The 26,496-nt window shown below is 38.6% G+C and overlaps 2 protein-coding genes across 5 annotated transcripts in view; both read left to right on the top strand.

The window, feature by feature from the left end:
- Positions 1 to 571: 571 nt before the first annotated feature.
- Positions 572 to 12,867, top strand: LOC586389 (optomotor-blind protein). Its single transcript, XM_786173.5, has 6 exons — positions 572 to 2,123; positions 6,385 to 6,539; positions 7,207 to 7,322; positions 8,135 to 8,266; positions 9,005 to 9,066; positions 9,685 to 12,867. The coding sequence occupies exons 1-6, from the start codon at positions 934 to 936 to the stop codon at positions 10,874 to 10,876; spliced, it is 2,847 nt and encodes a 948-aa protein (XP_791266.2). The 5' UTR covers positions 572 to 933; the 3' UTR covers positions 10,877 to 12,867.
- A 654-nt stretch (positions 12,868 to 13,521) lies between these two features.
- LOC100892772 (deleted in malignant brain tumors 1 protein) overlaps positions 13,522 to 26,496 on the top strand; it is a 40,310-nt gene continuing 27,335 nt past the window's right edge. For 3 of the 4 annotated variants that reach the window (XM_030974159.1, XM_030974158.1, XM_030974157.1), the window contains exons 1-2: positions 13,522 to 13,777; positions 18,794 to 18,856. In XM_030974159.1, the coding sequence (XP_030830019.1) occupies positions 13,733 to 13,777; positions 18,794 to 18,856 (108 nt within the window). In that variant the 5' untranslated portion in view covers positions 13,522 to 13,732. The remainder of the gene's footprint in view (positions 13,778 to 18,793; positions 18,857 to 26,496) is intronic. The other variant, XM_030974156.1, reaches the window with a different exon arrangement.

Raw genomic sequence — 26,496 nt, forward strand, 5'->3', positions numbered from 1 at the left:
TCACCTCCCTCACCCTTGGCTCCGCTGGTTATTCAATGCTCAAGTGAGTAAAACGTGTAAGGCTTTTCAACTTTTCACGATAATAAAGACAATAATTACCATCTTGGCATCTTGTTAAAGAAACCTTTGTACATTGCACTTTTTTTTTTTACATGGCAGAAGTTTCATGTTATGCAATATAATTATATGTATGCTTACGTCTAAGAGGTTTACCTTAAACTGCTCTTTTCAGTTCACAGTTATTTAGATCTAAATTTCGTATTTTTAACCCTTTCCTGAATAAATATTTTATATCCAGATTTGCCTCTATTATACCTATCAAAACACAATGACATATGGTGGTTCCACAAATATATGTTCATTTTTGTTCTAGATGGTTATTCTTCCAGACTATTTTTTCTTCTTCGTCGTCGTCTAAATGTTATTTCGAGTCGCGTGCCTCCCTGGCGGCCAATCAACGCGCGACTCTCCATTGTCTGGTAGCCCCACGAGATCTGTCTGAAGTGCCTCATTAACAAGTCCCCTAAGTGGTTGACTTACTCATGACGTAATACAAAGAAAGTCAGCCAAGCGAAGCGTGTGCTCAATCCATGCAAAGTTATTGAACAAAACTTGTGGGCGGTTTCGGTCACCCTTTTTGTTACAGAAGCATTCGCAGCTTTATTTTTGACAGTTCCTTGCAAATATGATGGCAGTTCGTCTCACGCCTAAATGAGATGATCACATACAAATCGCACCGGGGGAATTTCGGAAAAAGTGTTAAAATCGCAGTGAGAATTTCATCAGCGTTCGCGCCTTCTCGCTTCTGTGTTTATCCATGTAATTTGTGACTGAATTTTCGCACTCCGACTCTAACCCTAATTTAAAGGGATTGAATTCTAACGCCTTCGCGCCTTTGATTTTGGTGCGATTTTTTTTCCAGTTTGAGGAGACATGATGGGAGAAGAATTTCAACACACGACTGATCAGGATATTGAACACGATACTGCAACAAATCCAACTAAGTTAAAAAAGACGGAACCAGAAGAAAGCGATGAAGTTTATGAAGATGAGAATCTTGATAGAGATGACGGGAGCAATGGATCTGAAGATACCAACTGCGAAAAGTCAACAGTCGAACAATTTCACACCAATAAATTAATTTCAAACGCTGATCATAACGTCGGGGATCCAAATAACGACTACCCTTGCAACAAGTTTGAGTTATGTGAGATCAAGTCCAATTTAGAGAATTCTCAAACAGGGAGGCAGTCTGATTTGTTTCAGAGGAATGGACATGCACATGAAAATGCAGAACAATTTAGTTTACATGATTTTAACGCACATCATGACTCGGATGGGAATTCGCAGCGGTGTTATCCGTTCCCGTCCCTGCAAAACCAACGACAGCAACAGTCGAATTTACCGCAATACCTGTTGAATACTAATTGCACTCTCTCCAACTTCACAAGCATTCCAACCCCGCCGCCCGCCACTTCGCATAGCCAACAGGTGCGTCTCGGGGCGGCTCCTTATGCAGATGGGTTCCAGCACCTGTCTCAAACAAATCAAGCCCACCGGCAAATATCGGAGATCGAGACCCCTTCAGTAAACGATGCACTGAACCATAATCTCCATGGTACTGGGTTTACACTTCACGGCAACTCGCAAACAACTTCGTCAGGTTGTAGCAACACGGATGCCAAACTTTCTACCAGTGCAAACCACAATCAAATTCAGCAACATCTGCAACAGCAGCAGCAACCGTTGCAGGAATTTGACATGAAGAAAGAACTCGAGCATGGCGATATCCATGCCCCGCCATTCTTTGTTGAAAACACACCACCGCTGCACCAGACGACACATACCTTGCCACAGCAGCTCATTGGCGGCTCTTTGGGTCCGCCATCGTCGCATAGCTTCGTCCACCATCACAACAGAGCCTCGCATGGGCAGGAGGACGAGAACGCGAAAAGTCATCTCTCAAGTCACATCGTCAGCCAGCCGTACCCTCCGCCAGCAGGGCACCAGCATGTAGAGGTCGCCAATGGGCCGGGGAAGGCGTCGGTTTACCTCTGCAACCGAGACCTGTGGCGGAAGTTTCATCAGCACAAGACAGAAATGATCATCACTAAACAAGGAAGGTACGTAAAATGCAACAAAAGAAAAGTGATGCATTTGCAAAAAGAACATAATACAATTGTATTTCTTTTTCGGGAAGACTTCCTTTTGCGACAGCCACTCAACTTGAATAAAAAAAAATATGGGTGCAGCTTAGAATGATATATATCTAATAATAATATGATATACAAAACATGATAACAATAGGGTTAGGGTTAGATGACATAGTGAATTAGGTGGCTATCGCAAAAGGAAATCTTTCCTTCTTTTCTACCGCTCTTTCTCCCTCACGAATGAATCTTCATTCGTTTCTCCATATTAAATTGCCTAGACAATAAGCATATGATAACTATTATATAATAAGGTTTCTTTCATTTGAACAAAAATTACATCTAAAAAAAGTAACAATAAGACGTTTGAATTACCATTTGCTGTCATTTACTAAAATCACCCCTCAAAAAGACATGGCCGTACATTACAAAAATATGATAATTGAAAAAATTGTCCACCAGGAAGGGGATGTATCTCCCTTGAGAGAAAAAAAAAACACCGAAGTACCCTTAAATCAAATTTGCTTCCAACTGGTCTGGATGTAAAGAAAAAGAAATTTTCTCCATTTAATAACTCAAAAGTGTTTGATTATGCAAATTCTAGTATTACCTTTTTTTGACAGGATTATGTAAAAACTAATTCCAATCTTCGCCTGTTTTACGAGTCATAATAGAGGATTATTCAAGTTTTTTCGTGTAATTAACACAAGTGAATTGTAAATTTCAGCATGGTAGTCACAAAGCCCAAATACCTTACAAGCTCCTCTTTTATGTCGGAGTATCTTAAGTACTCTTTGTAAAGCTGTCTAATTTTCCTGATTTGTTTTAATTTTCTCTGATTTTATGCTTATTTGAAAGCAACTTAGTATTTTTGTTGAGGATTGGTTTTTCTTTAAAAGGACAACCCAACTTGAGCTTTGATTATTACAAACAAGAAACTGATAATTTTAAATTAACTTTGTTTATCATTGCATGATACTGTGTTACTGACGGGAAATAAAATCGCCAAATACTTTGACCTGCCTATTATTGCATAAGAAGACTAAAGACTCGGGATGAATTTGAACTCAGATTTAATGTTTACTCGCCAGTCAATGAAACCGCATGGCGTCTCCTTATTAAAGTTCCGACGTATAGATATCTATTTCTATTCTGCACCTGTTTAATCCGTCAACTGTTAATACCGAGTGGTAATGACGGTTATAATCTTTACACAGCATCTTGGACTTGGCATGCGTATTGGTGTACTTGACACATTACACCTGTAAATGTAATTTATAATCCGCATTGTCGGTTCATTTCAAAGTAACGTACGAATTTGAGTGCATCACTAACCATTTATTGAACTTCTTAAAGGATCTAGCAAACGCTTTTAAAACGAAGAGAAAATAACATTATCTGAACTGTGCAGACAAAGAAGTATATCTGTGTTGAAAAGTTTTTTGCTTTTTTGGAAGAAAAAAAAGAACAAAAATCGGTCTGCTTTGTAGCTATTAGCTTCTTCCATTTGGAAATGCATTTTGTAAACACGCCTTTTGAAATGCCAGAATTACTGACAAATTTATTTTTAGAAACAATTATTCCATCTGGGACTTTCATTGGTTCCTCGACACCCCAAACGTATCAGAAAGTTATTTTTTATCAAAACATAAAACAGTACTTTGGTTTTTATAAGGCAATACATGACCTTTTCAGATGTCTTATGTTTTGCCTGTTTGTTTGTCTTTACTTTGTTTGCGCCTTTTTTTGATTTCCCGCAAATTATCCAAAGTTTTTGAGGAAATTCGATGGGACTCCTTTGTTTCTAGTTTCTGCAGTGAGGGGAGGGGGGGGGGGCTCTCTCGATGTGTTATATTTGTGTCTGATATTAAAAAAATATCCAGAACATCAGACGGACAATATACATCTGCTATCTTGGTGACAGGTAAAACGAGTGTAGAGCACGAAAAGAAATGAAGGAAAAGGGGGAAGATAGAGTTTTAAAAAATGCTTTACAAAAGGGGTGTGGACTACCGGGGGGGGGGGGGGTCAGCAGCCTCTGATTAAAACACGAATACCATGTTCTTGTCTCGCCATCTTCCTCTCCCTTTTCCTTTTCTCTCTTCCCCGTCCCCCTTCTCTTTTCTTTTCGCCGTGCAATAGGAGGAAGGGCGTATGCCCCTGTGTCACCCGTTGTTACGTCAATGACATAAACGAATGGAAAATAATGATCACTTGAGTCAAAGTAACATGACTTGATTGCAGCTTAGGCACTTTAACAAAAAAAGAGTCTTTAGAATTCTTTGAACGTTGTACAGATGGGTCCACCTCATTTATTTTTAACACATTTCAATCAAGAGGTGTTAGAATATAAGCCAGACTATCCTATTAATTCTCAATCCTAAATCTCACCTCGAATTGATAATTTGTTTTTTGCCTTGCTTGCCATCTGGTATCGCCAAATGAACAATATTATAGACTAAATATTTTCAAGTGGGTTCCTGGGACGGCCAAGACAACGATGCGCCTTTTTCCGCATCTCTTTCTCTCTCCCTATCTCTCTCTCTCTCTCCCTATTTTTCTCTCTTTATTTTCTCTTTCTCTCTCACACCCTCCCTTTCCCCCTTTTTGTTCTCTTTCTTTTTCCCACTCTTTCTCTCCCTCTCTTCAAAATGAATCATGTTCAATCAAATTGTGTCCTTTACTCTATCTTGAAATATCTGTTTGTATATTATAAAAGAGATATCATTCTGCAAGATCTTGTTTCTTACCCTCGCTGTCATTCTATTGAAATGTATCGCATTTGAAATGATATGTTTTTTTGTTGTTTGTTTGTTTTTTGTTTTTTTACTTTCTCATATATACCGAATATATATCACACCTTCCACTGTCTTCGCCTCTCTCTTTTTCTCTCTCTCTCTCTCTCTCTCTCTCTCTTTCTCTCTCTCTTTCTCTTCCTCTTTCTCTCTCTTTCTCTCACTTTCGCACCCTGATTCTCCTACGTAATTTGACAATGTTTTAACCTGTTTCATCATCTTATTCTTATGTACAAAAAAAACACAACATAGAGATAGACATTATGGATAAGCAACTAAATTTGGTTTCTATAAACGCATTATACATGGAAATTACATATTTCATGACTGTAGCTTCTTCTCTGGCATAAAATTCTTATGTTCTTAGTTAAATTGATTCACATTCACTATATCTGTATTGTTTTGAAGCTTTAATTAAGCCAAAACATATTGATTAAAAGTAGTTTTCTAATCTAACAAGTAAATTATGTTGAAAGCTATGATAAACACTTTTTTAAATAGACATTACGAGAATAATGGAATATTTATGAACAAATAACATGATTTTCGAAAAAAAAAATAAAAATATATATATATATGCGAAACTCTTTACATTATATTTTTATTGTACAGCGTACATTTACATGTACTTCGTACATATTATATACTTCGTACATAATTATCGGGCAGCTTCATGTAAATAAAAATCGATCTTTTGTCGGAATGTTAGTGTCGGTATGTGACACATGGCGGCGTATCAAGGGATCATTAATTAATCCCCTGTTGGGTACCGGTATTTCGGCTCCCACGAATTATGTGTTTTTAATGTGTTTATTGGTAAACAAAAACATAGCATCCTGCGATGATGAACAAAGGAAACGCGTCAGAACAGCGCGTGACTATGTATTTTTACGACCGTGGACTTGTTTGTGTCCGCGCTCATTAATTTGCTTGTATGCTTGTGGTTCGTAAACAGGAAAGATTATGGGAAGAAATATGAGGGTAGGTCTGTCTGAAGCATCTGATGATGTCTGTAGATATCATGTAGGATTTGCTCAAATTAACTTGTCTGGTAATATCATGAGAAATGCTTATGTAACATGCTAAACCTGTTCCGCTCCATTTCTTTCGTTTGGTCTTTTATTTTTCAAATCCCACTTAAAAGAAGGAAAAAAAAACCATTCACTTCCAAAAGAAAACTGATAGGCCTAACACAAATACTCAGTTCAAATTGTTATGGGACCATAAAATGATGTACGCACACACACACCCACACTGTCTTTTTCTTTTCTCTCTTTCCCTCCCTCTCTGTCTCTCTCTGTCTCTACATTTTCCTACATTCAAACTAAATTATAACCACATTTTGTATCACCTTCAACTTTCGCCATTACTGTTGTTAATCATGCTTTAATACGTCTTGCTTTGTCTCTCACTTTTCTTCATTTCCTAATTGTTTCTAGGCGAATGTTTCCACAGCTCGTCTTCAAATTGACCGGTCTCAATCCAACCTCGCAATACAATGTCTTTGTTGACATGGTGCTGTGTGACCCAAACCAGTGGAAGTTTCAATGTGGTAAATGGATACCGTGCGGGCAGGCCGAGAACATCCCAAAAGGTATTTCAAGATAATATGAATAGAAATGAGTTCATATTTTCATTTATTCATTCAGTCAGTCTTATTCGACAAGGACGACATTGTTAGTTCCTCACACTCGATACCTTTGCTCTCTAGCATTTCATTCATCGAGTACGATCAACCCAACCCCCTTTCTCAATGAATACCTTGCCCCCTCAATAGCAAGATCTGGGACCCTAGAAATTCAAATTCAAATGAATAATCTAAACACATCGCATACTATACGATCCGCCTGCAATCCGGTTTGGGCTATGGATAATTAAATCAACTTAAATTGATTTTTTTTTAAATGAATATTGTAACTCGAAATACCGGTTGAATTTTAAGCACTCTATTCAAAGTCAAGGTCAAATCGGCTTCAACTCGTTGACAATAGCACTGGTCTGACGTCACAAATGGTTTGGAACCGATTCGGCTATTCCTCAAACGAGGAAGCTTCCCTCCCCCCCTTAAATTTCGATTCTACCATTCAAAGACTACATGTACTTCAGTAATTACTTCAGCAATTATAGTCTCAAACTTTAATTGTTCATGTTTAAAAAAATTGTAAATTCTTCCAGTATCGGATCGTAGATTGTAATGTGCGTTGGCTCTAGACGAAGAGAAATACTAGATTATTCCCTTTTTTTGTATTCTTCCTCTCTAGTAAGCAACATCTATCTTCATCCTGATTCGCCTAGCAATGGACTGCATTGGATGCATCAAGACATCGTTTTCAGTAAGCTCAAACTGACCAATCATCGGGCAAAAGACAATGGATTTGTGAGTATTCTATTTCAGATTTTTTTTTAAAGGTATCCATATTCTCTAACACATTTTCCGTTTGTGTCTATTTTTAATCTCCCTCATTTTATGTTTCTTTTTCTCTTTCTGTGTTTTTTCTTTCCCTCTTCCCCTCTCTCTTCTACTTTTTGCCCCTTTTTCATTCGCTCTCTCTTCTTTCTTCTCTTTGTCTGTCTCTGTATGTCTCTCTGCCCCACCCCACCCCACCCCCCTCTCTCTCTCTCTCTCCCTCTCCATATTTCTCTCTCTCTCTCTCTCTCTCTCTCTATCTATCTCTCTCTCTCTCTTTCTTTGTGTCTCTCTTTGTCTGTCTCTCTTCCTCTCCATTGGCGCTGTACACGCCCCTTTACAACCGCGTTCCGATTTCTCATTTATTCCCATTTGCCCCCCCCCCCCCCCACCCCCACCCCCTGTCCATCATCTTCTTTGATTTTACCCGGATTTTCTTTTGATTCTTTTTCTTTCTTTTGGTGACTCGAGGTTTGCTCCGGCGATATTTCCTCGGGCGACAGGAGTTCCGAGCTCCTTAAAAGGAGGATTGCAATTGGGGTTTTAGGTCGCCTGAGCATTTATCGTAGAACCTCAAAAAATAGCCAGAGCTCATACAAAAAATGTTCGGTTTCATATTTTACTGATGAAGACTGCCCATTCAATTCAATCGTTTTTGACAGAGTATGTTTTTTGCATCTTTCTATTACTGTCGTTCGTATATCATGCGTTCTTGTTAACCTCTTTCCTATATACAAATATTTATAATTACCAAACAATTATCGCTTCTATAATTCATACAGGTGATCTTAAACTCGATGCACCAGTATCAGCCTCGAATTCACGTCCTAGAGTTGAGTGAGAGCCGTTCTATCCAAACCCATAGCTTTCCCGAGACGCAATTCTTCGGCGTGACGGCCTACCAAAATACTGACGTAAGTAGTTCTCATCACTCATCTTAATTACTAGTATTACTCTATCATTGTACTCTCAATGTTATCTTGAATACAGTAATTACTCTGATTACTAATTGAAAGGTGTGGATTGCGTTGCGTTATTGAATCATAGAGGACTTGCTTTGATCATATCTCTATATATAAAACAATGACCGTGTGATAAAGCGTTATCTTTTGCCTTCGTGCCTATACGTCTCATATTGATAACATTTATCATAGAATTAAAGATTTCAGACGATTTCAAAAACTAAAGATGAGAAGTTGTTGCATTCTTGAATTTTGATAGAATAATCTTGTTAAAAAGTTGAAGTAAATATCTTTTTTTGTTTAATGGATGGCTTCAAATGCATGATCTAGAAAATGAAAGAGAAAGAGATGATGTTCCAATCCCAACTTCTGTCAGCAATATTACACAAATAATCTTTTATGTCCTCCAACGGATAAATTTATGTTTATTCTATTGAAACAGCATTATGACGGTGAAATATTATCTCGCTCAAATAAGGGTCTTGCAATCATTTTATTAACCCGGCTTTATTCCAGCTGCCATGATAAGGCGCTCAAGCATTGAAGTAATTCCTTCCTACCGGGTACCCATTTACTACACCTAGGTGGAGAGTGGCAAATATAGATTAATATCTTGCCAAAGGATATTACTTTGGCATATTTTCATTATATTTTTTTTTGACCCATCAAATTATTTTCTTTTTCATTCAGGTAACACAACTGAAAATCGACTACAATCCGTTTGCAAAAGGCTTCAGAGATAACTACGACAAGTAAGTTATCTATTCTCGCTTTCAAGTGCAAAACTGAAATTGGAGTAGTTATCTTAATTCTTATAATTATAAGAATGACTGCAATGGGAAAACCTTTAACCATAATCAACACGGTCGTAACTACTTTTGAAAATCAACCTCAATTTTTGATGTTCAATAGGGAATCGGGTATTGAAATTAACCGTGAGTTGATTTTCTTTTTTAATAGTAAATAACAAAACATAAACAATTAGGTTGATGATTTACAGTATGCTTAATTATTAATAAAGATAAGATCATCCTTAATTTTTTTCTTCTAAGGTATCAATTTGCAAATTTCAACTAGCAATAATAGCCTAGCATGGGTCCGGCTAGTGAGGTGGGGGAGGGGGGGGGGCTGATGTAATGTGGCGGTCGTGGGAGGAGGGGCACTTAAAATAATTGGTGAATAAAATGCCACAAGACAAGTCCATGGGGTAAGGGAATGATGTGGGGAGGGTTATAGGGGCTATTTTATCTTTATCTATCCTAACTACCTTCCCTTCCCTTTTCCCCTCCCTCTCTTTTCTTCCGGCAATGGGCTCTCCATACCTACGCCATGGCAACTTACATTTCTCCTTTTTTTTAATTCTGTGATAGCTTGTCACCACGAGACATTAGTATTCTGTCGAATGCTCCCCGATCTAAGAACGTAACGGTCAGCAGGAATTCCTGCCCTGCACCGGTAGTGAATGCAGCTAACATCGCCATGGGTCAGTTTCCTGCCATGATCTCTCATCAGTCCGGTCACTATCAGCACCCATACCATCACCACGCCCACCATGCCCACTATCATCCACCCCCGCACCACCAGCATCAACAGCGCCCTCACCTACCTCTCCCAACATTCCACCACCGCCCGCCGCAATTGGCGCCAGCCGGCAGCATAGGCCAAACTCCAGCAGGATGTACAACAGGTCCGACGGGCGGAAATTTCCGGCTTCCTAATCCAGACGAGACCGCTTTCAAGTTAGTGGGGAATGCCTCGCATCTAAGTCGCCCCACCTTCGTGCCAATCAGCCCACCGGACTCGTCCACGTCTTCTCCGAAGCCGTTCCCGATTCCAGTGCCTACATCGTTAGCCCCGATCATTGTGCAGAACTCGATTTGTAGCACCCAGCAAGGACAGCAGATGCTGCAACAGCAGCAGCAGCATGATGAAGGACAACTGCCTTCACCGTCCGATTCCATCACCGCTAACGCAGATAGCAAAACCATTCATTACCGTTCCTCCGCTGGAGTGGTCGTTGATCTTCCTACCCCTGGTGAGCCATCGCCACAATTAGACATTCCCCACTTCCCCAGTATGCACACGTCTACTGCTTGTCCAGATACCCACAAGTTACTAGACAGACAGGACATGACCTGGCTCAATACACCACCTTCTTCAGACTGCTCCCCGGATTCCAAGTCCAACTCGAGCGACAGTGGGGGTCAGGCTGCCAAACGCCAGAAGATGTCCGAAGAGCAGCTATCTGAAGGCACCTCTCCAAAGCTGTCGGATCCTGGGGACCAATCCAACGGCGCCACCAGTTATGACTTTACATCTACCATAGATCATGGCTATATCAACCAAGAGGGCGCCAAACATAACTACCCTCAGACCAACATACATGCACAGTCTAACGCACCGCATCAAGTGTTTCAACCGTACGGTAACATGTACTTCCCTCAGAGTTTCCCGTCGTTTACCTCGCAACCTTCCACCATGAACGGGTACAACATCCCTCAGCAGCCGTACAATTCCATCAACAATATGCTCTGTCATGGGCAATCATATCCTAATGCATGACTTTTAGTGGAATCGATTATTTGATTTCACGCTAATACGTCAGTCACACCTCACAAGCGATTCCAAACCGGCCGATTGGTGGTCATTCGTGGTAATGTCAAGTTTTTGTTCGTTATGTTGTCGGTGTGGCATCGGTCTCGTCGGTGTGACTGAGGTATCACAACATGACCGACATCGGACCAACAATTATAGACCAAACATGGAACCGAATGGCCGAAGAATCAGTCGATTTCGAGAGTCGGTTTGGTCGTGTCCCATCAATTTCCTACACTATTAAACCGAATTCTTAATTTCAACAGTGGACCCAAAACTTTACCTACACTATATCATTATAGGGGCATTACTTGATAACTAACATTGACTGTAATGGTATCAAAGTAGCAAGAAATTGTAGAATTAAAGTTCAGATATGTTATGTAGCAATACTTTGAAAAACAATGGCACAAGTCATTTAAAAATGTCAATTTCTCTTGCCCGTCATGCTAGTTATGAATGCATAATTACTGGTTGAACTGACATTAGGATTGAATTAATACACAGAGGAAAATCCATCTTTATTCTATGTAGGTTAATTGATTGATTGATTGATAATGTAATCTGTTAGTGAAATTTGAGGGTTGCTGATGTAATTTTTAGTGTGGATTTGTGAGTCGTGGAAACAAAATATTTCCAGTGAATTGAAATGCAATGAAACTTCAACCACAAACAATTGTTATTCTCGGTAAGCCGAGTGAGGAGATGATTATTCACGTCGTTTTGCGTGAGGATAGATTATAATATTTACGCCGATGCATAGTATCAAGTTTAGATTTGTAAAATTAATTTGATACAGTTTTAAGATTTAGATTTGTCCCTGTGTCTCGACAACCATTATGTTCCGCACCTCGCTGTTCCGTCATAAAACCACAATACAGCCTACATGTGTATGAAAATATCACAATCGTTCATGCATAGGACGTTCTCCATAGATAATGAATATGAAAAGTGTCTGGAAAATGGGATGTCAGAGAATAGGAGTGAAGAAACCATCAAAACATAAGGGCAAAAGAAATATAGGATTGTCGGAAATACTGGTTTTGAACATAGGGCAGTCAGAATACAGGGGTGTCGTAACAAAGGGGTGTCGAAACAGAGGGTGACGAAATATAATGTTGTCCCAACATAGGGATATCAACGCATAAGGGTGTCTAAACACAGGGGTGTCAGAAAATACGAGTGTCGAAACATAGGGGTGTCGATAAATAGGGAGGTCGTCTCATAGAGGTGATGAAATAGAGAGGTGTCGAAACAGAGGGGTGTCGAAAAATAAGGGGTGTCGAAACATAGAGCTGAAGACGTATTAAGGTGTCGAAACAGAAGGGTGACGAAACAAAGTAGTGTCGCAACATAGGGTGTCGAAACATGGGTATCAAAACGAAGGATATCGAAGCATAAATGTTTTTCATTATTGGGGTGACAAAAGATAGTGGTATTGAAACATAGTGTCGTCAAAATCGGGGTAATGAAACTAGAATATCGAAAACTGGTAATGTCGAAACATTGGGGTAATGACATGTACGGGTGTCAGAATATTAAAATATCTCTATTGTGATATTTACCTGGCTTGTAGAGGTAAATGAACCTATGTCTTCTTATTCTATTTCTCATATTGCTTTCTTAAAATTCAGACAGATCTGTCTTTGTCTTTGCTAATTATTATCTTAATTCGCTTCGTGTTTCTGTACAGTTACATTCCAACGATGGTATTGCTTTTATTCCAATGTATGTTGTATCAAATGTGTTTTTATTGCTCTCGACCTCATCCAACAAAGTGATGTTTTGATTTCGATTTTTTAAAGTTTATTTTAGTGTAAAATTTGCACATTATGTGAACTTGCCATTCGAGTTATAAGGAAATGAAATATTATATATCATTATGTTTTTGTGTTGGATGTAAATTATTCATTAAAATGTTTCATTGTTTTTAGATAAATACCAAGAGTTAAAATATATTACCGTTGGCGTCGGTTGGTGCATGATTTCCAGTCTTCAGTGTCATTGATAAGCACAGTTCTAGGTTTGAAATACGGGCAAGTTAAAGGTCTTTGGTCATGTTGGTCATTTGATGTTCCATACAATACCAAGTTTTGTGAGGTTCTGAACATAACGTGACACCGTATGTGTTATTTCACTTCATATCCTGTTTGTTCAAAGCACTGGTATAGCAAGTAACTCGATACAGTTATCAGGGCCCCGTATTATAAAGATTCAGCGTAAGTTGGATTCATCATTATAATCCAGCGTATCTCACAATCCAGGCGCGGATCCAGGATTTCTTAGGGAGGGGGCTCAACTTTTTTTTTTTTTTGCTCCCGAAAATTTGAAGCGGACATTTTTTTTTTTTTTTTTTGATTCCCCAAAAAAATCGCAACGACTCAGCCAGCCGAAAATTCGCTCAGTGGGGGTGGGGGGGGGGGGGGGGGGGGGGGGGGGTGGGGGGGGGGGGGGGTAGTGAGCACAATTTTTTTTTGGTCCTAGAAAATTTTAAAATTTGCACCCCCCCCCCCCCCCCCCCCCCCCTTGAGCGCCAGGGGGGGGGGGCCAACCCACAAAAAGGGTAAAAATCGCGTGATTTTACATGATTTTTTTCTCAAGGGGGGGGGGGGGCCTGGATCCGCCACTGTCACAATCAACTGTAACTCAATAGCCGATTTCCGTATTATAAACGCCCTTGGAAATCAAGCGTGAGTTACAATGGATTCACGGTGAAAAAAATAGTTTATAATTAAAGATGCGACTAGCGGCGAGTCTACGACTTGGCTCATGCGCAGTTTTGCTTTCAGTGTCGTCTACTCTTCTGCGCAACAATGAACCCCAATGAACCCAATTTCTGAGCTTGAAATTGTTTTTCGTAGCAATCCCGTAAGTACAAGTCATATTTTTTATATATGTGCTTTTTTATTTGTCAACACTTTTCTGGCGGTTAAAAAAAGATAGATTATGATAGCTCGTGTGCGAGTGATTGACCATTTTCGTGCGGCCTGCAGTGGGCAAGAGTCGAAAGCGGAAGCTGCGTGTAGCGCCCGGCCTAGTGCCGGACACTTTGGCATCGGTCACTACTGTTATCCGATGCTGTAAGTATATTCTCATCCTTTATTACTCAGTTAATGACTCACAGATTACATCAATAACAAACTTTATTGGGAAGCCTGCCAGACCGACCAAGCCAGCTTTTAATCGAATTGTATCTTTTTGAACAATCATGAACAATCTTTGTTATTAATTATATCATTTTGAACATCAAAATAGATCTAATTTCAATTTTTAAACTCATTAGGCCATGTAAAATTGATTACATGTTGATCGTCCGGATTTTTTGAAAAAGAGGAGGAGGGTGTACCATGTTATTTGATATTTGATATTTCAAAATGGCCGCTCAAAATGGCCGCTCGGTACATTTTCCCTGACAGTCGAGGCTATTTTTTTTCAAGATGGCCGCCGACAATTTTTTTTTTTTTAAATCAGAAATAGAGCCATTTTAGCAGTGTTTTTCATGTTTTTTTTCTTTCAAAAAAAAAAAAATCAAAAAAAAATTCAAAAAAAAAAAAAAAAAAAAAAAAAAAAAAAAAATAACAAATAACAAAAAATAGGAGGCGGCCCCCAAAAAGGAAGCGGGCGGGGACGATCAACATGAAATCAATTTTACATGGCCTTAACATTGCATAATTTCAACCTCAATCGTCAACTTTCACACCTAAGTATATACTGACGTGTATAGAACATTGCAAAATATTAAATTTGATCCCTAACCGGCATGGGGCTTTGCCTTTTTAATTGCCCCACGCCCTGACCGATTCCCTAGGTTGAAAAAACCAGAGATAAACTAAATAAGGCAAATGCTCTGGAAAAACCTAATGGCAAATCGTCCCAATAAAAATAATCTATTTGAATCTCTATACCTCCTACAAAAACAAACACCAAACTATTGTTCTGTATTAAAATTTCCACTTGAAATTTGTGTCGTGTATCTAGTGTCTGACAAAGCTAGAATGGCTGCCACGCCCATTTCCCTCTCTTATTATGCCTATCTGAACATTCCTTTCCTTCTCAATACAATAACTTACACCTGCCTAAGTTATTCAAACCATCCCGCTTCGCGGGATCGTGGCGTCTCGCCACTCCCATTACGTAATCATTAAACGGATCCGCATATACAACATTTTCCTGCCATACGTTGTACCGCAGGAAAATACAAGTATCCGGAGTTGGCTGTCTGTTTATTTAATTTAGAACCGAAAATTCAGTTTTATTGCAACCTAACTATCGAAACAGCAACTCCTGCAATAAACTGCAAGAACCAAAATAGTGTCTAGATTTCACTAGACTCTAGTTTTAAAAAGAAATCATTAGAAGTCACACTTTGCATGGCTAGAAGTCTAGATGATGATAGATCTAAACTTAGATCTAAGTTAAACTTTAATTAAAGTACTAAAAAAAATGAAGTCGATCGTCGACTAGTCTAGGGTTTAGACTTCTAAATTAAAGTCAGACTCGTCTAGATCTAGATCCAGGCCTACGTAAAAAATAAATATGAAGGCCTAGATCTAGACTAGATTATTATTACTAGGCCTAGAATCTAGACTCTAGCAGATCTAGATCTAGACCTAGACTCTACTTAGCTTTGCTGGAGTGATCTAGATCTAGACTAGTCTAGTCTAGAGTCTAGTCTAGATCTTTATTTTTTGCGTAGTCTTGTGCAAACATAGATCCAGGCGTACTTACTGACTTTTGTTGTCAGTAAATCAACCTTGCTATTTAGCTACCAGGCCGGTGTCATAGGCGATTTGTTCCGTGCAGGCGATCGGTTCCTCCGGAACCGATCGCCTGGATATGTACCCGCCGATTTGTTCCGGATTCGTAGATTCGTTCCGCTAGTCACAGGCGATCGGTTCCGGCCAGGCGATCCGTTCCGAATCTCATCGGAGAGCGTGCGTGCTCACGTATTATTGAATACACGCCATGGTACACCCCTAAAGCAAAATGAACTATTCTGGTCGGCCTTTGCAACCAATCAAAATTTTCCAAATTAGCTACACCAACGATTGCCAATTTGAGAACTTTGTATAGAAATGCAGATTCCCGTTGTTCAAATATGTTGATAATTGCGGCCAATGATTGACCACAAACAGCGCCGTCGCGAAGCGACGGGGACTGGGTGGTCTAGCAAAAAGGGCAGTTGTTGCCATAGGCTTAGTTTGCCTGTAAAAGCAGATGTCGGGGTGTTTTCTAATCAGGCCTTCTAATTTGGTTTGAATGCTGCTTTATATGATATCGTGTTACGTCAACCACCTATTACCGGGCTTCGATCATCACAGAATCTAATTATGCATGTGGGCTGCATGCATGATGTACATGTAGACTCTAGTTTAAATGAAAGAGATGCGGGGTGGGGTGGGGGGGGGGCCGGGGTCAACACAAAAATATTTCAAAAAAAAATAATTTGGTTTTCATTGCAACAATAAATACAAAAGTATCAAGATAAAGCTAAAATTTATTTTTACCATGTTTATTCGACACAAGTAATAAAAATATACGCGATTATATAAGCAGAAACGTTCGGCCAATGTCGGATAAGAACGGCGGCTTTCGAACGTATCTGCGAACGAGTCGATCCAGTAGATTCGTTCCGAGGAACAAATCGGCGCGCCGATTTGTTCCGCGGAACCCGGAACAAATCGCCTACCACACCGGCCTGCCCTTTAATCTGAATGTCTCAAGTGATTCGCCCTCTCCCTAAATGCCTTGTGCCCAGTAGACTCTACCCGATAAACCCCCCACCTGAAGTAAACAGTTAGTCCGAGTACTGACTTTGTATTGTCAGAGACGCCAAGTTCAAAGATCCGCAATGCGTGACATTTTCATGATTCGACGAGCGAGGGTATAGATCCTAGCGTGTTTTTTTAATCTAGCGCGCGCTTCGTGTATTGGAGCGTTTTCAGACCCTCGAAATGCGTGATGTCACGCCTAATGCGTGACACTTTGTAGCTCTGTATTGTGACAAAGTGACCAGATTTGATTACAAAATCAGACAGTAATTGCATAGACTAGATCTAGATCTAGGCCTAACTCACTGTGATACTCGCAGCTGTCTAAACCCTATGTTAACTGGGGGAGTCAATTTGACCCCCCCCCCCCCCCCCTCCCCCCTGTAGATCACTACTCCGGAAACGCGGCAGATATAAAGTTTCCTTTCGTGACTTTTTTTCTTTCGAGTCTTACACATCTTCTTATAAGGGGGAAGAAAGAAGAAAGAAAGAAAGGAAAAAAAAAGGAAAAAAAAAAATTGTGATGACCCTACTGACCAGCGCTCAAAATACACGGGGGCAGTGGGCGATTCGCCCCCGTGAGCTCCATAATCGCCCTCGTCAGGTTGCTCACGGGGGCGATTGCAAAATAAAAAATCGCCCCCGTGGAATTATAAAATTAAGATTATCTTTTCTGATATAACTTTAACACAATATTGAGTATTAATTTTCAAACCTTAAACCAATGAAATGGAACTTAGATGGCGCTTTCTCTACCATCTCTACGAGTATTCCCGATACAAACGGAAGCTCGCGGTGCGGCCGTCAGCACAGTGGCTATACTGCGCTGGTAGTACCGGTGTGCACGCTGACGCCCAATATCTGCTGGAGCTGGAGATCGACAATCGCGCAAGGACTGAAACATGGAGAAGTTTTTCGTTGTGAAAGTTTGAATCCTCTGAAATCTGGTGATTCTTAAAGACCAGCAAATAATGTAACCCGACCAGTAAATCAATATTGAGAAGAAGAAGAAGGCATAAAATGTTGCAGGGGCGGATCTAGGCGGTTTAGGGGGTTTAACCCCCCCCCCCCCCCCCTTCCCCCTTGGGCTGCCAAGGAAAAATGTGATGAGCACAGAAAAATGCTATCATGTGTCCAGACCTACACAGTATTATTAGATGTCAGTAGATGCCAGGAAAACATCACTAACGGGGGTTCAAAAAAGCACCAAAAAATCGCCTCGCCGCTTTGCGGCTCGTGGACGATGATCCGCATGTTAGTAGATGCCAGGAAAATACCACATACGGGGGTTCAAAATAGCAACAACAAAAATCGCCTCGCCGCTACGCGGCTCGTGGACGATGCTCCACATCGTAATTGGGATACCCTTCCCCCACCCTTAGCAAAAAGATTGATCCGCCCCTGTGTTTTGGAAGGATATGGTAAAGACTAAAAGTAAAGAAAGAATGTAAATAGTAAATAAGGTTGCTCTGAATAACGAGGAGGAAATTATGTGCAGAACGGGAAGAAATGGAGAAAATGTCCTCACGGGGATAAAAGTCAATAACAGCTATGTAACAAGTAAATTTCTAAGAGGAAAAATACCGACTTAGATAAATGATAATGAGAAAATACCAAGGAGTTTCACGAGTACCAATTCAATGGAATTTTGTATTAAAATTAGAGCCCCCGTCAGCACTAAAAGCGCCCCCGTGAGAAGGCTCCCGGGGGCTCTTTTTTTTTTGGAAGAGCCCCCGTGGGCAAAAAATTAATTTGAGGCCAGGTTTCAAGTTATGACAAAAGCCTATTCTTAGACACCAGAAAGTGAGAATTGAATTATAAATAAAATCAATTAGTGACTTGTGAGGAAGTGATGTCAATGCGTTGCCAATATGTCCAGTGATTTTCAATTTCTCATGTTCTTTTTTAAGTCTTAGAAATATTCCTAACATTCTTATTCCTCGTCCGATTTTCCTCAACCCTTTTTATTCTGTTTGTCTGATTTTTCTGCTTCTATTGAAATTAATTTATTCTTGGACCAGACTTGCTTAATGTTGTTTTGAACGCCAAACCGGTCATGAAATGAATTACTAAATTGATTTCATAATCACATGATTTTTATTTGCTCAATCAGTTTTGGCAACGTGGTATTTTTCGGGAGGAAGGACCAGCTGCAACCCCTAAAACCTGGAGTGAAGTTAGTATACTTTTATGAATTCGCACCAGAGAGATTTATACACATTTATATTTATATGTATATGTGTATAATTTTCTTTTACATTTTTTGTAAAGTTCTGATACAAAATCTTGTATTTATGGTAAAACGGCGTCCCCAATATCAAGCATCTCTTATGCTTTTCAGGGGCTGAGCCACCTTCGATTGATTTAAACGTCTGAGGTTTATAATGTATATAACAGAGAAGAAGGAAGTGTTTTTACATGAATTGTATAAGTGGAAATCTTATGTGGTTAATTTATGAATGTATGGTTTGGTTTCAGGCAGTGCTAGGTCCTACTATTCATAACACTATACCGAATCAATTGGATACATCACTAACCAAACTTTACGTTATTTATGTAATTATTTCACAATGCATTCAAAATGCTTGCAGTTTTCTTTCTATTTTCTTTCTTAAAAATACATTTATTCCACTGGCATCGACTTGTCGACATGGTGTGGTAGAGGTAGGAGTGGGGGCATTTATGGCAGATCATTCTCAATTCTCTTGCTCACTCTTTCTGCTTCGCTCTCCTATTATCTCCCCATCTCTCTCTGTATCGGTCTCTCTATATCTCTCGCTCCCCTCTCTCACTCTCTCTCTCTCTCTGTCTCTCTATTTCTCTCTCTCTCTCCCTCCCCTTTCTCTCACTCTCCCCCTCTCCCTCCTCCTCTCTCTTACCCTCTTTCTCTCTCTTTCCCTCTCTTCCTTTCTATTGTCTCATTTCTCTCTTTCTTTGCCATCTTTTCATTGTATCTCCCCATGTTTCCTCCGTGAGATACTTTGTGTTCGTTACGTGGCGTGTGCTGGTCTACATCAACTATATTTACAGTTCTATTCTTTAAAAAAATGATGAAGGAACAGAAGGATATCTACATTTTCTATCAGCAGATGTATGAGATTTATTGTATAATTACCAACGCTCCTTCTCTCTCCTTTCCTGTTCTTCTCTGCAAGTCGCACTCTTTTTTATTTATATTTTTTTTTATTGTTGTATCTAAGTTGAGGGCTGCGGGCACGTCAAGCTACTCTGCTTATTTCTGCAGCCCTCCTGCATCTAATGTATGTTAATTATGCATTCAATATATTTGTTAAATCTCGTTTATTATCTGTATAAAATTATATACACTTAAAATATTGTATCAAACCATATTATGTTCATGAAAATGTATGATGAAAAAAAGAAAAAAAGATGCAGAAACCAATAAATCAAATCAAATCAAATCAAATCAAATACGTGAGTCATTTATTTCCTTTGCATTCTCTTCCACGGCTTATAAGACCATGTCCTGACATAAAGACGAGGGCTCCGTTTTTTTGTGGTCAACCTCTTCGCTCCACCTGATGATTTGTGTTCTAGGATAACATTTGATGCTGAATTCAAATATGTACGATGACATGCGTAAAACTTGCACGTTTCCACGATAATGAGGCTTTATTATGCACATTTATACAAAATGAAGATGTGTCAATTTTACATGAAACAAACAATATCACCCTCCCATCCCACCTTTTATTGAACATTATGTGATGTTTCAATACTAGATTTGAAAAACATGAATATTTTGTAACAATATTGTTTAAATGAATTCAATAGACACTATATATCAATTAAGTTATTCTACGCAAATCTATGCAAATACATGTGCGTGCGATGTGCGATTTTCAAATTTTCGGGAGCAAAATATTTAAACCCCCCCCCCCCCCCCCTTGAAAAAATCCTGCGTACGCCCCTGCCCATGCTTTATACAAATTGTATATTCCCCTATACATTGGAGTGATTATCAAGTTCCAACACCATTCTTTGCTGTTGTGGCCTGTGGGTGACGGTCTGAATATTTTTTTTGTTTTGTTACAATGCGACCGATTAGTACTCATTATTATATATGAAATAACCGATCCTAATGCCGGATTTTGAACACAATCTCATAATGGGATAAACTATAAATGCGAAGGACCGTAGCGAGCCAGTTTGGGGAAAATTTAAGAAAAATCGCTATTATTCACTTTAAATAAGTGGCACGTAATTATGAGGGAGGCTTTTCTTTCTTTCAAAAGGGGCGCAGCCAAATACACCTACTGAATGTTAACGTTGCAGCTTATAATAGGCAGATGATGAGGCAATCCGCGCGTGCAGTTTTCTGTCTATAAATATATTTCAATGGCTTTGGGTTTCCCCGCGCTGCGATGGAATAGCCCTAAACGTATGACATTTTGTCCACTTTATCAAACGGTTTTCTCCAGTCTCGTTCGCTTAGTGTTTATTGGGTGTCCGAATCCTGTGGAAAAGAGAAGTGAAATTCGGTAAGTGAATACGTTCTTATATTTCTATATACATGTAGTAAAGTTCTTGAACCCATCATAAACCCACCATGACCATGTCACCTATCAGGGTTTGACTACGATCTCTGTATATTCAAGGATATCAGGCGGGTACGCAGAATTTTTTCAAGGGGGGGGGGGTTAACATTTTTAAATCGGGCCGAAAATTTCGCAACGACTCAGCCGGCCGCTAAATAAGCGGGGGGGGGGGGGTTTAAGAGGACACATTTTTTTTTTTTTTTTTTTGGTTTCGAGATTTGAAAATTTGACATTTTGCTCCGTGGGGGGAGGGGGGGGGAGGGTAAGGTCACCTTTTTTGGTCAGCCATGGCAATTTTTTTTTTTTATTATTTAAAAAAAAAAAAAAAGGGGGGGGGGGGGTTTATACACACACAAAATTCCAAAGGGGGGGAGGTTAACCCCCCAAACCCCCTCCCTGTGTACGCGCCTGGGATATATTATACCATTCTATATTTTGGGGGGTATATACAGGGGGTATATTTTTTTCCTTCTATTTATCCTCTTTCGAGGGACTTTATTTGTTCATATCATAAAATAATAGCTATTTACAACAGTGTTTAAATACAGAATTCATGCAGTTGTAAAATATCATACATGGTACAAAACATGAAACTAATGTGACATAATCACTAACTAAAATAATGAAAACATTTTTGTAACTTCGTTTGTATCGAATTTCTTTTGATTACATTTCATATTGAGATAGGTGCGAATTTCCACCTTTACATCTTTTATCAAATATACAGCATGGTTCCTGTGCTTTTCACTTCCAAAACATTCTCTAATATAGTTTCTATAGATAATAAACTGAGCGAAGAGTAAAATAAGATTGACAGGATTCATTTCTCTTCTCTCTATTTCATGACCTATTAAAAGAATTTTTCCATTTACATAAATTGTCTTTACTGGACAATATTCTATGAATATATTTAAAATTAAACTGCTTAATTCTGTTGTCATTTATAAATTAAAATTTATAATGGAGCACCGTTTTCCAGTTAAACTCATTAGGTAAATCAAAATAAGCGTTCCAAAAATAAATGCACGGCAGATCCTGTCTATTTTTTTCTAACATCAAATCATAATAGTGTTTGGCTTTCGTGACCGCTACATCAATGGAGTCACCTGTTACTATTTCTATTGTACTGGATTCCACTGCAGACGGACTATTTACATATTGAAACCTATTACGTAACTTCTGCAACCAAAAATTCGGAAATGCACTTTTTAACTTTGCAAATTTGAAGGCGGAAAGAAATTCATTTTCTTGAAAAATTAATACAAATAGAATAAACTTCTTTCCAGATACCGTTTACTAAGACTTGTTTCACTTTAAAAATATTGTTTATCATCCAGTTTGGAAAATACAATAACACATTCATATATTTAATATTGCTATTATACCAAATCATTTCATTTTCAATATCTGTTACTTTAAACATATCAATATTTTAATTTAGCCCAAGAACAAAACATGTCAACATAAAAGTTAGGCAACTGTTTTTTTTTCTTCAAATACGATACATATCGCTCTTTTTGCAATTAAAATGCAAACAAAGTGGCAAATCCCCAATTTTCTTGATCCAATATTTATACAAAATTTTCCAAGCACTTTGTTCACCTCTTAAATATTTATGAATCCATGAAAGACGGAGTGACCGGCATTTTGACTCTAAGTCAATCATTCCCAACCCCCCTTCTACTTCAGGATTGTGACAGATGTTTCGTTTCACCTTTTCTGTTTTAGAATTCCACAAGAATGTGTAAGCCAGTTTATGTATACGTTTAATTATTTTAGAAGGGTTCGGAACTGCCGTGATTTTTTGTTGTTGAAAGTTCCGTGAATGTTAATACAATTTGGCGGTCATTGTTACCTGCTGGAGATCCATGAAATATTTAATACCGGGAAAAGACGAATGCTATCAAATGCTCGGTGTCACAAAGTATCAGTTATGAAATGCATGCATACGGTGATATAAAAACGCACCTGTACGAAAAATATTTGGAGTTTTGAGAAATAAAATCGATGAATGCAAATAACAGTGTGTGCCCCCCCCCCCCACACTCGGTGTTATTTAGGGTATGCATATGCGTTTTAAAAACACCCCCTAAGTCCGGTGTGTAAAGTCAATACGGGCCGGATTTGTGTGTACTACGAGCCGGACTTTGGTGCGTGGAAATTACCCCTTTACCGGACATTTTGGGAACACGGATGCGGTCCCTTCGACCCAGGAGTGAGGGGGCCGGGAGTGTGTGTGCATGTGTGCGTGTAGGGGGGGGGGGGTATCGAATAATTTCACCTTGTGTGCTGGGGAGGTGGTGGGGAGCAACTATCACTATGATTGGAATTTTATAGAGGCCACATACACTATAAACATGACTGACAAAGAAAGCGGACAAAATATACAGTTCCTCAGGTAGACAAAGGAACATCCCTTCACTGTTATCATGTAAAAATGTGTAGAACAGGTGTCACATGCATATTCACTACACAATTTTACAAAATAGCAGTGAAGGGATGTTCCTTTGTCTACCTGCATGAGGAACTGTATATTTTGTCCGTCATGTTCATAGTGATAGGCTTTGCATTCATTATGCGGGTGCAATTGGTATTCCCATCGGTATTGTGAAATGGGGATTCCCCAGTAACTATGTTACACGTACATCCATTGTCGAAATGCTTTTGCGTTCTATGTAGGGTATTCAACGGGTGTTCTTATTGATATGGGGATTCCCCAGTGTGTTATATACATCACTTATCGTCATGTTGGAACAATACAAAAAAATATAAAAATGAATACACAGAAGAAGCTTTATGGAGTATTATAATATGCTAAGGGTTTGTTAACCGTAAGACAAATATATTCAGTTTGGTTGCATTTCGTCCTGTAAATCTTCCACAAAGTGGGTATCAGTAGCCATCTGAATTTTTTCTTTCCACTCTTGTAACTCTTTCATTTTTTTTCCTAGAAGCCACTCTAAATATTTTTTATTTTGGGTAACCTGCATAAATCACATTTTCCCAACTAGATGACAGGTAAATGAGCATTTGTCTACATCAATAGCCCACTTCTTGTAATGGCCAAAATTAGACTGATTGAATCTTTGTGCAGCAAAAAACGTACGAACATTCGGTAAAAGGGTCTAAACATAATATTACTTAGCTGAATGCAATCACTTAAGTCGATCCGACAACTAATGGTCGTTATTTTCCTACTGAAAGCCATTTTCAAACCCTTTTGTTTTGAGGGAATCTCTAGGTTAGTATTGTCATTCAAATGCCGTTGAAATGCCTGCAAATGGGACATAGTACCTTTAAGAAGTAAAGAACATTTACCCCCCCCCCCCCCCCCCCCCCCGTCGGTCCTTAGTCGGCTCGGCGGCATTGTCGAGGCATAACGCACGATATAATGTGACCTTTTATATTACATAATAGAACATAGTACATTAATACACCACAACATGAAAAATATATTTGTATTTGTATTTATTTATTTAAAGTGACTCGGTAACATTTTAGAAGGTTGATGAAATAACTGTGTAATTCTTGTATGAAATGTTACGTATTATATTCCTTGTACTGTGCTTACCCTCCAACAGGCAAAAATTCCTGAGAAAATTCTCAAACAACAAAGATATTTATGGTTTTCCTTAAAGGCGTCACTGTGCAACACCCTCTAACAGTGATTAACAGTAAATTCTCCCAACTATTTTTGAGTTTTCCCAACCGTTTTTTCTTTAAAATAAGACATAAGACAGGCTCTTAAAAATCTCTCAACACTTAAATGTCTGGAACGATATAGAGAGCCAATTCATTGCTTTGTGACGATTTAAATTCACCTAAAATGTAATTAAATTGTAATAATATAGTTGGGAGAATTAAGGAATCGATCAGATCAGTTTTTCCCAATTATTATCGTTAATAATGGTCCGTATTCGCTCAAATTTTCAGATTATCTTGAATTGTACATCTAGCATTTAAGTCACTACCTTAGCACCATTTTCTCTCATCTGAACAATGTTACCAAGTCCCTTTAATTTGTTTTAAATATTTTTGTATAAATAAAAACAGAATATTTATTGATAAATTCCCAATTTTGCCATCCAATATTATATAAATATTTCTTTCAACAGGAAGCAACTATGCAAAAAATATTCGGAATGTTTATACCTATGCTAATCTTTTGACCTATACAATAGATTTATAATTCAGTCATCATGGTCATTCGACGAATCTTCACTGAATATATCATACGCTTTTGCGAAACCGAAATGACACAACATGAAGGGCTTTTGAGATTTAATTTCTAAATGCAGTCGTTTGGTATTCATGCAAACATGTGAAGTGAATAGGGATGTTCCACCGGATTGTTTCGTTTTCTAAAGTAGTCCAATTCAGTTTCGTAATAAAACTCTGCAATATTATTCAAACATCAAAAGCTTAGATTAGCATAGGTATACACATTCCAAACATTCCAGGCATAGTTGCTTCATGTTGAAAGAAAGTAATATCATCAATTATTAAGACTTTCAATTTCATGATATTCTCAATCTATGCTAGAATATCCAATATGTAAATTACAACGACATATCACCCTGAAATTGAAAGTACTTCATACTTCACATCCCATTAACACTTCTTTAAATATGGTAGAGATAATAACGAAAGTAAAACATAGGAGCGAAGGAGGAGGAGAAGACAGATATAATCTTACAGTGTAATATAGGATGAAACAAAGCAAGAAGAAAAAAGAGATAATATCAATTCAGAGTTCATACCTCTCTCATAAATTATTTGTTAATTACATTCAATGTATGTTAATATTTTAATGTAGTCGTTTGGCATTCATGCAAACATGTGAAGCGATTGGGGAATTTCCACCGGATTGTTTCGTTTTCTAAAGAAGTCCAATTCAAAGTCCAATTATAAAACCCCGCACTATTATTCAAACATCAAGAGCCCTTCATGATGTGTAAATTCGGTCTCACTATAGAGTATGATATTTTCAGTGAAGATTCGTCGAATAAAGTGCTTAGATTAAGTTAGTTATACACATTCCAAACATTTCAGGCATAGTTGCTTCCAGTTGAAAGAAAGTAATATAATAGTTTTTTTTTAACTTATGGTATAATACCCCAACCCCAAATAAAAAACATAAAGAAAACACTCTTAGTCAATATAATCAAAAATCAGAACGAATATTCTGATATTTCATTATTATTACTATTATTATTACTACTATTATTATTATTATTATTTTTGCTTTTGTTGTTGA

Source organism: Strongylocentrotus purpuratus, unplaced genomic scaffold, assembly GCF_000002235.5.
Source record: "Strongylocentrotus purpuratus isolate Spur 01 unplaced genomic scaffold, Spur_5.0 spur5_scaffold_7, whole genome shotgun sequence".
In the NCBI taxonomy this organism is placed as follows: domain Eukaryota; kingdom Metazoa; phylum Echinodermata; class Echinoidea; order Camarodonta; family Strongylocentrotidae; genus Strongylocentrotus; species Strongylocentrotus purpuratus.

Excerpts from the sequence above, each read along its gene's own strand:
- LOC586389 (XM_786173.5), top strand. The coding sequence starts at position 934 with ATGATGGGAGAAGAATTTCAACACACGACTGATCAGGATATTGAACAC. Across the intron at positions 2,124-6,384 it reads ATCATCACTAAACAAGGAAG|GCGAATGTTTCCACAGCTCG; the intron begins GTACGTAAAATG and ends AATTGTTTCTAG. Across the intron at positions 7,323-8,134 it reads GGGCAAAAGACAATGGATTT|GTGATCTTAAACTCGATGCA; the intron begins GTGAGTATTCTA and ends TAATTCATACAG.